At 41.4% G+C, this 13,321-nt stretch overlaps 2 protein-coding genes across 5 annotated transcripts in view; both read right to left on the bottom strand.

Annotated features, from left to right (window-relative positions):
- Nucleotides 1-4,423, bottom strand: part of nvl (nuclear VCP like) — a 27,264-nt gene extending 22,841 nt beyond the window's left edge. The window contains exons 1-6 of one of the 4 annotated variants that reach the window (XM_024261322.1): nucleotides 4,346-4,423; nucleotides 2,697-2,774; nucleotides 1,378-1,448; nucleotides 1,213-1,265; nucleotides 955-1,042; nucleotides 15-75 (exon numbers count right to left, since the gene is read on the bottom strand). In XM_024261322.1, the coding sequence (XP_024117090.1) occupies nucleotides 15-75; nucleotides 955-1,042; nucleotides 1,213-1,265; nucleotides 1,378-1,448; nucleotides 2,697-2,753 (330 nt within the window). In that variant the 5' untranslated portion in view covers nucleotides 2,754-2,774; nucleotides 4,346-4,423. Of the gene's footprint in view, nucleotides 1-14; nucleotides 76-954; nucleotides 1,043-1,212; nucleotides 1,266-1,377; nucleotides 1,449-2,696; nucleotides 2,775-3,977; nucleotides 4,193-4,221 lie in introns of those variants that run through there. The other 3 variants (XM_024261323.2, XM_024261324.1, XM_036215652.1) reach the window with 3 other exon arrangements.
- A 1,233-nt stretch (nucleotides 4,424-5,656) lies between these two features.
- Nucleotides 5,657-13,321, bottom strand: fbxo28 (F-box protein 28). The gene is made up of 5 exons (XM_024261374.2): nucleotides 13,070-13,321; nucleotides 9,587-9,696; nucleotides 8,736-8,874; nucleotides 7,564-7,759; nucleotides 5,657-7,014 (listed from the first exon to the last, which is right to left on the bottom strand). The coding sequence occupies exons 1-5, from the start codon at nucleotides 13,253-13,255 to the stop codon at nucleotides 6,536-6,538; spliced, it is 1,110 nt and encodes a 369-aa protein (XP_024117142.1). The 5' UTR covers nucleotides 13,256-13,321; the 3' UTR covers nucleotides 5,657-6,535.

Raw genomic sequence — 13,321 nt, 5'->3', positions numbered from 1 at the left:
CACTAGACACTTACAGTGTTGTCACGGAAACCGTCATCCTGGTCAGAGGAATCCGTTGAGCTGCTGCCACCATCACTGCACACATACAAACACAGCTGGAATAAATAGACAGTGGTGAAGACATTTAAAAAAAAACAGAGAGAGAAGCACAGCAAGACATATTTAGAGTTGGAACAGAGTTTTGCAGGTTCTTCAGAATGAGTGAACATCATTTTGAAGAACCGGCAAGTGAAGGTTTCGACAAGACTGTGAGGGAGGTTCTCGATATGTCTTCTGGAAGGAGGAGGGCAGAGACGTTGACTTGGCGGTGAAATTAAGTTTAGGAGTTTACAAGAAAAAGGTTAGTCAAGAAAAACTGGGACACAGAGAGATGGAGCACAAGGTGGAGATAAAGAGAGATGGGAGGATGTGCAGCAGGTCAGGCATGGCCTTTTAACTCATCAGCTGTTTTTTTTCTTCAACCAGTCACAGATTCTCATACAAAGGTCTTTTGGTGTGAATGAAACCAAGATGTGAACAAGACTGTTTGAAAATGAGTTCATCCGTGTCTGGGCCCCCTGCATGGATAAGGGTGTTCTACGTAGAACCGCAGCCTCTTGATGCTGGTGGACTCCAGGGACACCAGCAGCTTCAAATGTGTGCTGCTGCTTTGTAATGGTATTTTAGCCGCTGCTCTCTAAATCTGAAGGATTTGTCTGGCTCCCTCATTCTGTCTTTATCTGCACAAACTCACGCGTGCTCTGAATCAGCCACAAATCTCAAATAGTACGATGATCACGTTTACATTTTTGCAATACATTTAAAGTTTCCGTACCTAGTCTGAGGCACTCAACTAGTTCACACTTTTCAGCAGAGAGATCGCTTTTCTTTCCCGTATTATTTGAATATTTATTCTGCCTAATAATGCGGAGCACCAGCTGAGACTGGTTCCAGCTGGTGTCAGGGTGTCCTTACCCATCCTTCTGGAGGCTCCTGGCTCTTTTGGCGAGGTGTTTCTTTTCTATGTCACTGAGCTCTGACACCTCCTTGACCGCTTCATACACTTCAAAAACCACAGGAAAAAAGGTCTTTAGAATGACACATTTCCATGACAGCACTTGTCCCCAGAGTTTAGGGGGTCAGGATTCTGGACTTCATCTCTCCTGACACGAGTTTCAAAACTATCAAAAAAAGTCCAGAAGAACATCAAGCTTCAGCTCGTGTGTGCCTCACCTTTCTCCACCTGAATCCTAAAGGCAGTCTTGTTTCTTCTGCCGTAGTCCACTCTGGAGAAACAAGACATGGTTAGCAAGCCGTCCCATACCCTCCACCCGTCAGCCACAACACCACCAGGCAGGAAAAGCCTCAGGCCAGGCGGAGCAGACGAGACCAGGTCACCTGTAGAGTCTCTGAAGGTTGGCTGCCATCTCCGACAGGTCCACATATTCACTGTCTTTTGAGGCCAGATACTCGGGGGAGAGAAAAACAAAACCTGATTAGTTGGGGGGCCCTAGTGTTTAATGTGTGAACACTGAATACAAAAGATATAATTCTAGTTTATGAGAAAAATCTCTTGAAAACTGACACTAAAAGAGGGGAAGTCTATAATGTTTATCTTTTGATTCCTCTTTGACCATATTCTACCTATTCTAATAGTCAACTAACCACTGATTATTTTTTCTTATTAGTCGACTACTCGGGTCATTCATGCACAAAGTGGATGTAAAATACACATATTGCTGCTACAAATGAGTATTTTGATAGTCAATTAATCAGTGATTATTTTTTCTGATAAGTCGACTAATCGGGTCACACGTAAGCTGGATGTAAAGCACACGTCTTAACCATCATTAGCTTTAAAATAACAACAGAAAAAAAAACAATTATAAATTATTGAACGTTTAATGAATCTTGCAGCTTCTATTCTTCATTGGTTTCTGGTATTAAAAAAAGATTAGATCAAATGAGTGAGAGATACGGATTATACTTTCCATCAAACTCATTTTGACAGGTAACCTTTGACCTTACACCATCCATCAAACTCACTTTAACAGGTGACCTTTGACCCTACACCATCCATCAAACATTTTGACAGGTGCCCCACTCCTCAAGATGACGTAACAATTTAAAATCAATTCTATATATAAAGGGTATAAAGGGTCAAAGGTCACCTGTCAAACTGAGTTTGATGGAAAGTATATTCCTGATCTCTCTAATGAGGTTGGCATATGAAACAAGGAACTATTTTTCACTAAAGAGAAAGTTTTGGTCTCACTCACTCAAATATTTTAAAAAAGTGCATTTTTTGGTGCTGAACGTTCACAACTTTGCTCATCTTAACTACACTCTGACTCCATAGAATATAAATTAACGACTAATCGATTAATAAATAAGTTGTCGACCATTTTAATAGTGGATTAGTCGTTGGTTAGGCGAATAATTGTGGCAGCCATACTTGTTTCACATTACTGAAGTATGAAAATTTCCCAGGATGGGAGCAGATATGAAGCACACGCCAATGCGAGTCATCTGCCGTACCTAGACCGCTAGTCCCCACAGGAGCAGTAACGGCTGCAGTGTGAGCCCGGGGTTATCAAGGTAGAAAAGCTCTGTATATTGGTAATTTAGCATGACCTAAACACCTGCATAAACTCCCACTGAGAAGACGAGGTTGGTGGGAGTAAACAATGATAAATGACTGATAAATGGGTCTACACCTGCTCCACCCGCTGCCTGAGGCGGCCGTCCATCCAGCATCCACCTTTGTTCTTCATCTTCTCATGAGAATTTCACAACTGGAAGAGCAAAATGAATATCAAAAACAACAAACAAAATGGTTCTGTTCAGCACAGATCCAACTGGAGGAGCATTTACACTAATGATTAATCAGATGATCTCTTACGCTCTACTTTGACCTTCTGATGGCAGAGAACACATTTCTTAAAGTATTCATTTACAAATGTCCTACCTAACTGTATTGGTTTTCCTCTCTTAGATCGTTCACAAATCAAAATACAAATGTATGATATCCTCCAAAATGGAATGTTTTATTGAAAATATCGACCTTTCATTTGAGCAGATATCATTCTACTGGGTTCTATTCAGCTCAACTGAGCTGCTTCCCCGAATTCCTCTGGATGATATTAAACGAGTCGTGGATTATTTCTCTTCTGCAGGCAGGACTACTGACATTTGTACTTTGATTTGTGAACGATCTAATAGAGGAAAAGAAAAACAATCAGGACATTTATGACGTAAATATTGTTCAATTTTCCGTTACTTTAGTTTCCTCGTTTGCTCTTTTCTGCATATAGAAACTATCCCTCCTTACCAAAAATAAGTCATTTTTAAAGTATACTTTTTTAAAGCTAAAATTAAGATAGTACAACCTTACAAGTTCATGTTTACAAGTTCATAAACTCATGTTAAGCATTCTTGGATTATATATATAATATATATTTGGACAAGTCTAAATATTTCACCTACATTTGCGATATTTCTGCTATATTCAATATATATTTTCATACACTAATCAGTAGAAGTTTGATGTATACTTTCATGAACTTAAGGTAAACTTGAATTTTATTGTCAGAAAACATTCCAGAAATGTTATTTTTAGTTAAATTTTAGAAACTTTTTAAACTAATAGCAGAAAAGTTACTTTTTCTAAACTAAAGGCGGGTCAGTTTAGTCCCAAGATGTATACTTGTTAGTAAACTGCCAGGATACTTCCCCAAGAGTACCAAGTACACTTGGAGAAATATACTCAATTATACTTTAAAACATATACTTGAAGGATATGCATTTTGGTGAGGGACAAAACGTTTGCTTTTTTCTTAACTTGCTCACTTTTTGCAGGCTGAGGTTACGTGACCCTTGACCCCGCCCCTTTTAGGTTGCGGATGTATTTAAGACACGTGATCGAGGTAAAGAAGAGCATTGTCACACAGTCTAAGGTGAAGTGTGAATATGTGGAGGACGGAATCCTGCAGTTTTACCAAATAAAACGTTCACGGTCAGATCATTGGCTGATGTTGTCCGCATGTGTTTACGTGCAGCCAAGCACAAACACGGATGGAGATTCATGTTGGCACGTATTGACGTCAAGCTGATGGAAAGCAACTTGGACAACTCCCGAGTCTGCGGAACCGCCTCCTATCCCGGTTCCAGCAGGTTCGGCGCCTTTCGCCTTTTTCAGTAAAACCCCTGAGGAGTCGGGCGGACCGGGTTCAGCCGCCTCACCTCGATCCTCCGTCCTCGAACGGTTCATGTACGTACATCGGTGAACGCAGCGTCAAAACCGGGAAGAGAGAAACCGAGCTCCAGCTTTAATGGTCCAGCTGTCGTTTACTACACGGGAGCTTACCTTAACACGTGCATGTCGCTATGTCTACCCGATCCCCATCTCCCAAACACGCGCATGTATATGACGTCACTTCCTTTTGCGATATTTTTTTTTTAAATTAACTTTATTTTTTGAGATAGTTGAGAGGTTTAAATGTGATTTTTAGCATCTGGGTGATCAAGTTATGAGTTTTTTTTTTAATAATTTTATTTTAGAACTTAAGATATGGAACACATTTTGGGGATTGTAAATAGTTACAGAAATATGTTTCATTTTACAAAGGCATCAGAAATGTTTGCTTTAGAGTGGGAGCTGTTCTGTCAGAAAAATAATTTCATCCCAAACAGATCAGTCTATTTAAATATTATCAAAGTGATCCCATTGAAATGTATTCATTTGATAAAAGCTACTCAATCATATCATACCACCATTATACAAATAATCCAAATGTTAATAAAAAGAAATGTAATAATTAATCTGAACGATCTTAAAGTGTAATATTCATGTCGAATGACCTAATAAAAATAACATTTTACATAAATTTGATCAACATATAGTGAATAAGTTAAGATCTTTTTATCCAAAATTCATTTTATTCCCTTAAAGTTAAAGAAGTATTATAAAATACCAAATCATATTATCCCACCACCCTCCGTGAGCGGCTCCAGAAGCGAGGCTCCCTCTGACGCCAGGGTCGTTCACGAGCTCGGTCTCCGCCTGTCCGGGTCGCATTGGTGGAAGTTGCGCTCAGGGAGGGGTCAAGGAGGTCATCGGCTGTGAGCGTTCTTCTGGGCCATATCCCTCCCAATCCACCAGATATTGAAGTTTTTAGGAAACGCAGTGCATACCTGATTTATGGTTGTGATTTTATTTAAATCTACACAAAGACTAAGATTTACACAAACGCTTAGACGCCAGTCGTGACGCACCGCCATGGGGCAGAAGCACCCGGCGGATGCCGACAACGCTGGGTGGCTGTCCCACAAATAGACCCTTCCGAGCCTCGGTCAGAGGAACTCAGGCACCAGCAGGCAGCTTTCTGTGCACCAAATGCCCCTCGTCTGCACGCTGGACCGCTGGACTCACCTCTCTTTGATCGCCCCTACTGAAGAATACCTGGTTAGTTTCTTTTCCTTCATACTAATCTGATCACCAGTGGAGATTGAACACATACATACACCATATCCATCCTCCAAAAAACACAAAGGTGGTCCGGCCAGAAAATATGGAAATAGTGCAAAGTTTAAAGCTACCATTGACTTTGAATGGGCTACATGACTTCTCTGCTTCAGTAAATTAAAGACAAATCCAAATCAGAGACGTACACATACCTGCAGGCATCCTTATATTAAGATTTAATAGATACATCTGACTGAAATGTCCTTCACATACATGAGAATTCATCCACAGCTTCAAAAACATGAAGAGAACGTTTTTTTTTAATGAAAATGACGACTCAGAGGAGGCCCAATGCACATGTGCACGTGGGCCACGGTGATGCTTTAAACAAGAAAGTAGAAAGACAAACAAGTTCTTCAGCCACTCGTTCTTCCAGTGTTCTTCACCTCTTCCAGTGGTGTAACCATCAATCCTCCAAGGCAGGGCTTAAGAATTTCTACTTCTTGTTAAAGTGTTTTGAACCAAAAGGTTTTCTTCCAAACGGGTGCGTTGATTCGTGCAAAACATTTCTAGGCTGGCCCAGTTTTGACACAGAGACTGAGGTCTCGGATGGAGCTCTACAAACAGACCAAAAGTGTCTCGACAGTCTTGAGGAGGATCTGAACTTTACGATTCTCTAATTTCTGTCCTAAACAAAATATTCTGATTCAGATCAGAGAGCAGGTGAAAAGGTCATTTTGAGCATCATTCCTGCCGCTGGCTTCCAAACCAGAGGTTTAAGTCAGCACAACCTCCTACAGACCCTCAAGTGGATCTGCAGTTACCTGTGGATTCAGCTTCTAGAGAAACATGTTTTTTTGGTATTTTCAATCATTCAAATGTTCACACTTGAGTCAGGAGAATCTAAAAGTTGAATTGCCGACTCCTGAGGCCTCAGTCAAACAAAGCAGACAAAGCGGTGCAGCCATCATCCTTGAAGATCCATATGCAAAGACTGGCTGTTGAGACAGACGGTTGATGGTTTAGGATCACTGGGGGGTGTTGATATGCGAGTTAAGACTTGGACACAAACAACGGGCAGAGCATCCAGCCTCACTTCCTCTGGCGCAGTCGCTTTGACTGTCGGGGAAGCTCTGAGGTCTCTGGGCTCTGGGCTCGCTTCAGCGACGAGCTGTCGTCTGCTCCTGCGAGTGAGGCTCGGCTATCAGTCAGCGCGGTGGCAGGCGTGCTCGCCACAGCAGAAGACGTGGAGACGGCGGCGGTAGACCCCCTCCTCCCCATGGTGGCAGCGCGGCTGTCCAGGATCTCCCGGAGCTTGTGCTCCAGCTCACCGAGGCGAGCGTTCTGCTCTGCGATCACTTGACTCTGCTCCAGCAGCTTCTGCTCCTGGTCCTGCAGCTGCTTCTGCTGCTCCAGCTGCTTCATCCGCACCTCCTGCATTTCTCTGCGCAGAGCCGTCATGGAGGCGCCGTTTACCTTCACCTGCTGCTGCACCTTTGTCATCTCAGAGCGCGACGGCGTGTTCTTGGCCAGCAGGGACATGGTGGTCAGTGATGTGGATGGTCCAGCCACTGAGAGGGAACAGGACAGAGCATTTCAGAACTTCAGCTAGCCTCAAACCTGAAGCCAGCAGAAAGCAGAAGAAGGTACATCCAACATCTTTAAGGGACCGTTTCAAACTGAGCTCTGCTCATTCAGTGTAAAACGGTCCAACATTATGGCTGAAACAAACAAACATGCAGACCTCCAACACTGTCACCCCTAGAGATACATTAGAATGTTTTAAACCTTTACTCTATATGTAACCGTGTTGATGCCCACCCCCCAAAAAATAATCATGCCGAAATGATGAGATGTGACTGTACAATGGCGAGCTCAAAAAATGCCTCAGTGGGCGTGTCACAACTACTGACTTACCACAAACGTGTTCATTTTTAGAAAGGGAAAAGTTTGATGGTTCAAAATCCTGTAAATGACTGGAAACTTAAAAAACTGTTTCAAACAAACCAATGGATCACCAAAGGGATTATCCACCTATCATGGATTGACCTCCTTCACAGACCTAATTTTGGAGGACCTTTTTCAAGTGAGAAGCCATTAGGAGCAGAATGGAAAGTAACCTGGAGCAGAGCCGATGAGGCGGCCGGACAGATCCGTTCCTGGTAGTTTTTTTTTTAGAATGGGGACAATTTTCTCATCAAAGTACTCCATGGCCATGGATGAGATGTCCCTCAACTCCTGAAGAACTTCGTGAGCTCTCTGGGGGGCTCGGGTAGAGTTCACATAGCGCAGCACACGGTAAATCTCATCGATGACCTGAGGACGTAGGACAGGAGGGTCAAACTCAATCACACAGGGAGGCAAAATCCAAAACACACCTTATGTCACAGGCCGAACAGGAAAACTTTTATTGAACACTCTAAGACTACATTTTTAAAACTTTAAAATAGTAACTTTTTAACATCATTATGAACTAGATATACAGCATTACTTAGTGTTAAAACTGTAAGCTGAATTTGGCCGCTGAAGATGCTAATGCTGATAGCTGAAAAAGCCGAAGTTGATAGATTTAAACGCTAAACATGATAGTTGAAAACGCTGAAGATGATAGCCAGCTTAAATATTATCTAAATGCCAAATAAGAAATTTAAAAAAAAAAATTAAGTTAGCAAAAACAGCTAGCATGTAGCTGAAAAATAGCTAAGCTTCAAAATAGCCTAAAAAAACTGAAAAAAGCCAAAATTAGCCAAAAACAGCTAGTATGTAAAAAATAGCCTAACTCCAAAATAGCCTTAAAAACTTGAAAAAAAAACCCTAAATTACCAAAAAAAGCTAGCATGGGGCTAAAATATTAGCTAAATTTCAAAATAGCCTAAAAACAAAAAAAATAATCCTAAATTAGCCAAAACAGCTTCCATGTAGCTGAAATACTTGCCAAAAGAACCCCAAAAAATATTAATAAATATCAAGCTAGCAGAATGCCATTATGACTTTCAACTTTACATCTTTGACTTCATATAGTATAAAGTAACAACTAATCGACTATTAAGTTAGTCATCGACTAATCGTGGCAGCTCTACTGTGATCAACCTGGTTTTCAGAGACAAGAGCATCAGCAGAAACTTTAGATAAGCTTAAAGAACATCTGCTTCAAGCTGTTCACCTGCTGGTTCTTCTAAAATTGAGAGCATCTGTATTATGGTCGTCTCCGTGAATTCAAGATGAAATGATGGTCGTAACAGAGAAGCAGCTCATTGATTATTGTGCACAGAAATGTCTCGTTCCAGCTCACCTTTCCAGGAATGAAACAGCAGAGGTTGGAGTCCACATACTTCATGAATGTCATGTTAAGCAGAGAGAGGCGGGTCTCTACAGCTGCCAGGATGTCCGCATGACGAGCCAGGGAGTGGTTCCTTCTTTCAGACTCCCGCCTAAACAATTCACAACAATGGGGAAATTTATGGAGACTTTGAGGAGAAATGGAGCAAATCTGGACCCATGCCAGTTCATACAAACTCCAGCAGAGTCATGTATGCCACAAAAAAATCATAAAATAGCACAAAATAGATATGTCTGTGGAAATCCCACAGACATATCTATTATGAAGTTTCATAATGCAAAACAGGGGTGTCCACTGCCCCCTCTGTCTTTGCCTTATTCATTAAACCTTTAAACTGCAGCTATAAGACAAAATGAAGATATGGGGAATTAAAATAAATCCATCTATTACAAATAAGTCATCTGGAATCAGAATCCTCCATCTTTAGGCTCAAGGTTTTTTTCCTGACCCACAGATTCATCCAGATCCATGCTAAACGATACAGATCCCCTGATACAGTCTTAAACAGACGCACCCTGAAGCCTGCTTGAAGCTAATGTGTAAAGTCTGAAGCGAGAACATTAGAAAAGAACCAAAGGCTCAGAATGGCTGTGAGAGCGGTTTATTTTCTGGACTGTGAGGTGTTGTCGGTAGAAACCAGAGTTAGACCCTGAACGCCTCACCAAAACATTGGAGTGGATTTGTTCAGCTTCTGTAAAGCAAGGAAAACCTTCAGATGCCTTCTTGGTAAACAGAGCTCCATCCTGGGAAGTCTGAATGCACGTCTTTTACAAAGACACTAATGTGACAGAAGAAGAACTGACCTGGGCAACTGGGCTTTTACTTGTCTCTGGCAAAGACTGTGGTACCGCTCCACTTTCAGAAAGCCTTGGTTCAGGACGCGCTGGCAGATCATGTCCATACGCTTGCACACCTGCAGAACAACAGAGTCTTTGATGAAATCCACCACTCTGATGGCCCAGTCTGTGGCCAATCTGCTTGACAACCACCATGTTTGTCTCGTAAGCTTCTGAACTAGTGCAGTAGTGAAGCAGAAGCAGACCTACAGATACAGCTGCATCAGTGACGGGGGAGCTTGAAGAAATGCTGGCCCTTCATCATTATTTATCACTTCATATTTTGATTGAAAAAACTATCTTGAGATATTTTATTGAGATTACATCTGCCATTTTTGCAATCAGTCAGATAGGGCCGCCACAATTAGTTAAATAATCTATCAAAATAGTCGACGACTAATTCAAAAGTCAATTAGTCGTTACTTTATATTATATGGAGTCAGAGTGTAGTAAAGTTTAAAGTTATAATGGCATTCTGCTAGCTTTTTGGACTATTTTGACATTTATTAGGTTTTTGGGCTACTCTGGAGTTTAGCTAATATTTCAGCTACATGCTAGCTGTTTTGGCTAATTTAGCCCTTTTTCAGTTTTTTAGGCTAATTTGGCATTAAACTCATATTTTAGCTGGCTATCAGCTTCAGGGTTTTTAGTTATCAATTTCAGGATCTTCAGCTATCAGAATTAGCATCTTCATCTAGTTTTTCGTTATTTTAAAGCTAATGATTCAGATGTGTACTTTAAATCCAGTTGGTGCATGACCCGATTAGTCGACTAATCGGAAAAAAATAATCGTCGACCATTAAAATACTTGTTTGTGGCAACCCCACAGTCAGACCAAAACATAAACTAATGGACTGCTATTGAACTTTATTAGCAACCACATAGGAACAAACAGGAGCACAGGAGCGCCCTCTACAGGCAGACCAAACCCAAATTCTTCCCCTACACCAGGGGTCCTCAAACCATGGCCTGGACCGGGGCTGCCTACACGTTTGGCCTGGCCCTCAAACTCCATCAGAGACCCATGATATTTTTTTTTAATCTGGCCACATGACTGAGACCCTCATAGAATGTGACTTTTATTCCCTCCTTACAGTCTGTGCCTCTATCTGAACCCCCCATGCCTGTCAGATAGAACAGAATACAGTCTTCTCTTTCCACAGTGCAGTTCACCTGGTCTCAGAGCGATCATGCTGCTGCTTTTTTTTTTTTTTTGATTAAACAGCACACCCTGTTCTGCATCCTGATTGGCTGGAGACCTTGTCAATCAGTCTCCTCCATGCGCAGCTTTTCAGACCCACATAAATCTATGATCGCGATCAGATCTTTGTTTTCATCCTATGATCCTGGATTTGAAAATGTCCATGTCTGTCTGAGAAAAGTGTTAAGTGTGTAGTGAGGAGTCTAACATCTGTAATCTGAATTTGCGAGTTTGACCGTCACAAGTTATTTTTAAGACGCAACTCCTGGAAGAAATGAAGGGAAAAAAATAGTTAATTTTTTGTTTCCCATTAGTTCAGGACAGAGCAGCTGCTCATTTTTATTTAATAAGAGTGTCACAAATCTTCTTGCTTTTCAAGTCAGATCAATAACATTTGCGCAGAAAGAGCATAAAAGTGCTGAGCAGGAGTTCAAAGCTCGTTACAAAATGAGTGACCGATAAAAGAACAAACAATTGGAACAATTTCACTGTTATTGATAGAGTCTGCAAGAGTTTCAAGAAGACTTGACCGCTCACCTGTGCAGACACCTGAGAACAACTTTCTCCAGAACAGATCAGATCATGACTGACAGAAGAAAACCAGATCAGATTCACAAAGATCAGATCTTTGCTAATGCCAACCTTTCCTGCGATTACAAACCTTCCTCCTTTTCTTATTTTTGTACATTTTAATTAGTGTCTTGGATTTTGGTTGCAGCGTTTTGAGTCTTTTAAACTTTAAAAGTTGAATCGTAAATAATTGTTTTTATCATTTTTATTGTACATTTTATCTAGGAGGAAAATACAATCTTTAATATATGTTACACTTAAAAGTATGCCAAAAACAACTATTACATTAGTTATTTATTTTGTCTATAAAGTTATTGATTCTTCTTCTTCACCTTTCGGCTCATCCCATTTCGGGGTCGCCACAGATAAAAAAAAAACGATCTTAGGAGCCTCTTGGGAACTGAAAGATGTAGATGCATAACATTATTTCAGTAAAATATTCCAACTGAATAGAACAGATTAGCAGATGCATATTTTATCATTAGTAGACATCTTGCGATGGCAGGTGAGGATGATGACAAGTGAGGAACTGCTTCTCTTGTCCGCACCGCTGGAGCAGACAGCATCTATATGTAATGGCGGATTGAAGGGGTGATACCAGGAATATTTCTGTTTCTATACACAAGTCCAAATATGAAGCATGTGTGAACAAAGTAACCGTTCCATGTAGCTGATGGAGCACTTTGGTTTCTGTTGTTGAACTGCAGCCGTTGGAAAATGAAGTAAACTACAGCAGATTTTCAAGTAATTCAAGTATGGTTCTACCTGTTGACTGTATAAGAGAACTGGACAGAGTGAGTCTGAGGTTGTGTCTGAATTCCCACCCAAACCCCTAACTAGTGAAAAACTATCTAGTGCCCTGGATTTTAGAGGCAATTCGGACACAATACTCACTACGTTTCTTTCGTGTTTTTAAACGTTGGATATGACGTCATCAATTTCACAAAGAGAAAATCTAATAAATACAAACATTTCACAATGTTTATTTATGACTCCACTGTGTTATGATGGTGAAAATGTGGATGGTTGATTAAATACACTTAAACATTTTTTGTCCGAAACTGTTCGACTGCAATGCATTGTGGTCTATATTCGGTAATCCAGTGAGCATCGATGCACGCTAGTTTTTTTGCAAAGACTTTTGGGAAATTTCAAGTGCACTTGATTTTGGAATTAGTAGATTCGGACAGCACTAGGAAATGGTGAACACACTATTTAGTGCGCTATAGCGTGAGTGGGGGGGATTCAGACACAGCTCTAGTCTACATTTCTTTAGCCTTCAGTCATCTTTTAAAATGAGGCCTCTGATTGGCCAGTTTATAACTTGGAATAACTTGCATTAAAGAACAAGTATCAGGAAAACAATTGGGACTCGCAAGACGATGTTAAAACATGTATCAGAGTAATAACGGTTTTTCTGGATTTTGGTTTTGGGGGACCAGCAGGTTACTCAGTCCAGTTCTCTTATACAGTCATAGTTTCAGCACATCTTTCACACAGTAATACAGAACCTGCACGATGTCAGGAATAACGACAAACTTACAAAAACAGTGACTGCGCGTACGGGTGTGCATTTATGGCGTTTAATTGCTCTCAGTACTTGAATTTGTCCAACAATACGAGCTGCTCATTGGAACTGAACGTTCATGCAGCCGGCGCGGTGCCGCGCGCGTCCTTACCGCGCGCAGAAGGCTGATCTCGTCATAGGACAGGAAGTTGAGGATTGCCTCGATCGCAACGATGGGCAGTCCAAGCAGAGGGTTGTTCTGGTGCTGCTCGGGCAGGGGGCTGCTCTGACGCGGCGTCAACGAGTCCGAATCCGCTGGAGCGACACATCCATCTACTCGCTCCAACACAGCCGCCATTTTGTTCTGCTGCTACCGAGGCGGAAGTGACGTACGATTAATCGTGAACTGATGTTCCGTATCGAG

The sequence above is a fragment of the Oryzias melastigma genome, linkage group LG15 (assembly GCF_002922805.2).
Source record: "Oryzias melastigma strain HK-1 linkage group LG15, ASM292280v2, whole genome shotgun sequence".
Taxonomy (NCBI): domain Eukaryota; kingdom Metazoa; phylum Chordata; class Actinopteri; order Beloniformes; family Adrianichthyidae; genus Oryzias; species Oryzias melastigma.
Note: the sequence above shows the minus strand (reverse complement) of the source record. Positions and strands in the feature narration are given on the sequence as shown.

What these genes read in the sequence shown, in the direction of transcription:
- fbxo28 (XM_024261374.2), bottom strand. Translation starts at nt 13,255, where the DNA reads ATGGCGGCTGTGTTGGAGCGAGTAGATGGATGTGTCGCTCCAGCGGAT. An exon ending in GTAAAAGCCCAGTTGCCCAG is followed by an intron (nt 8,875 to 9,586) that starts GTCAGTTCTTCT and finishes TGAATTGTTTAG; the next exon opens with GCGGGAGTCTGAAAGAAGGA. An exon ending in GCTGTTTCATTCCTGGAAAG is followed by an intron (nt 7,760 to 8,735) that starts GTGAGCTGGAAC and finishes CTACGTCCTCAG; the next exon opens with GTCATCGATGAGATTTACCG.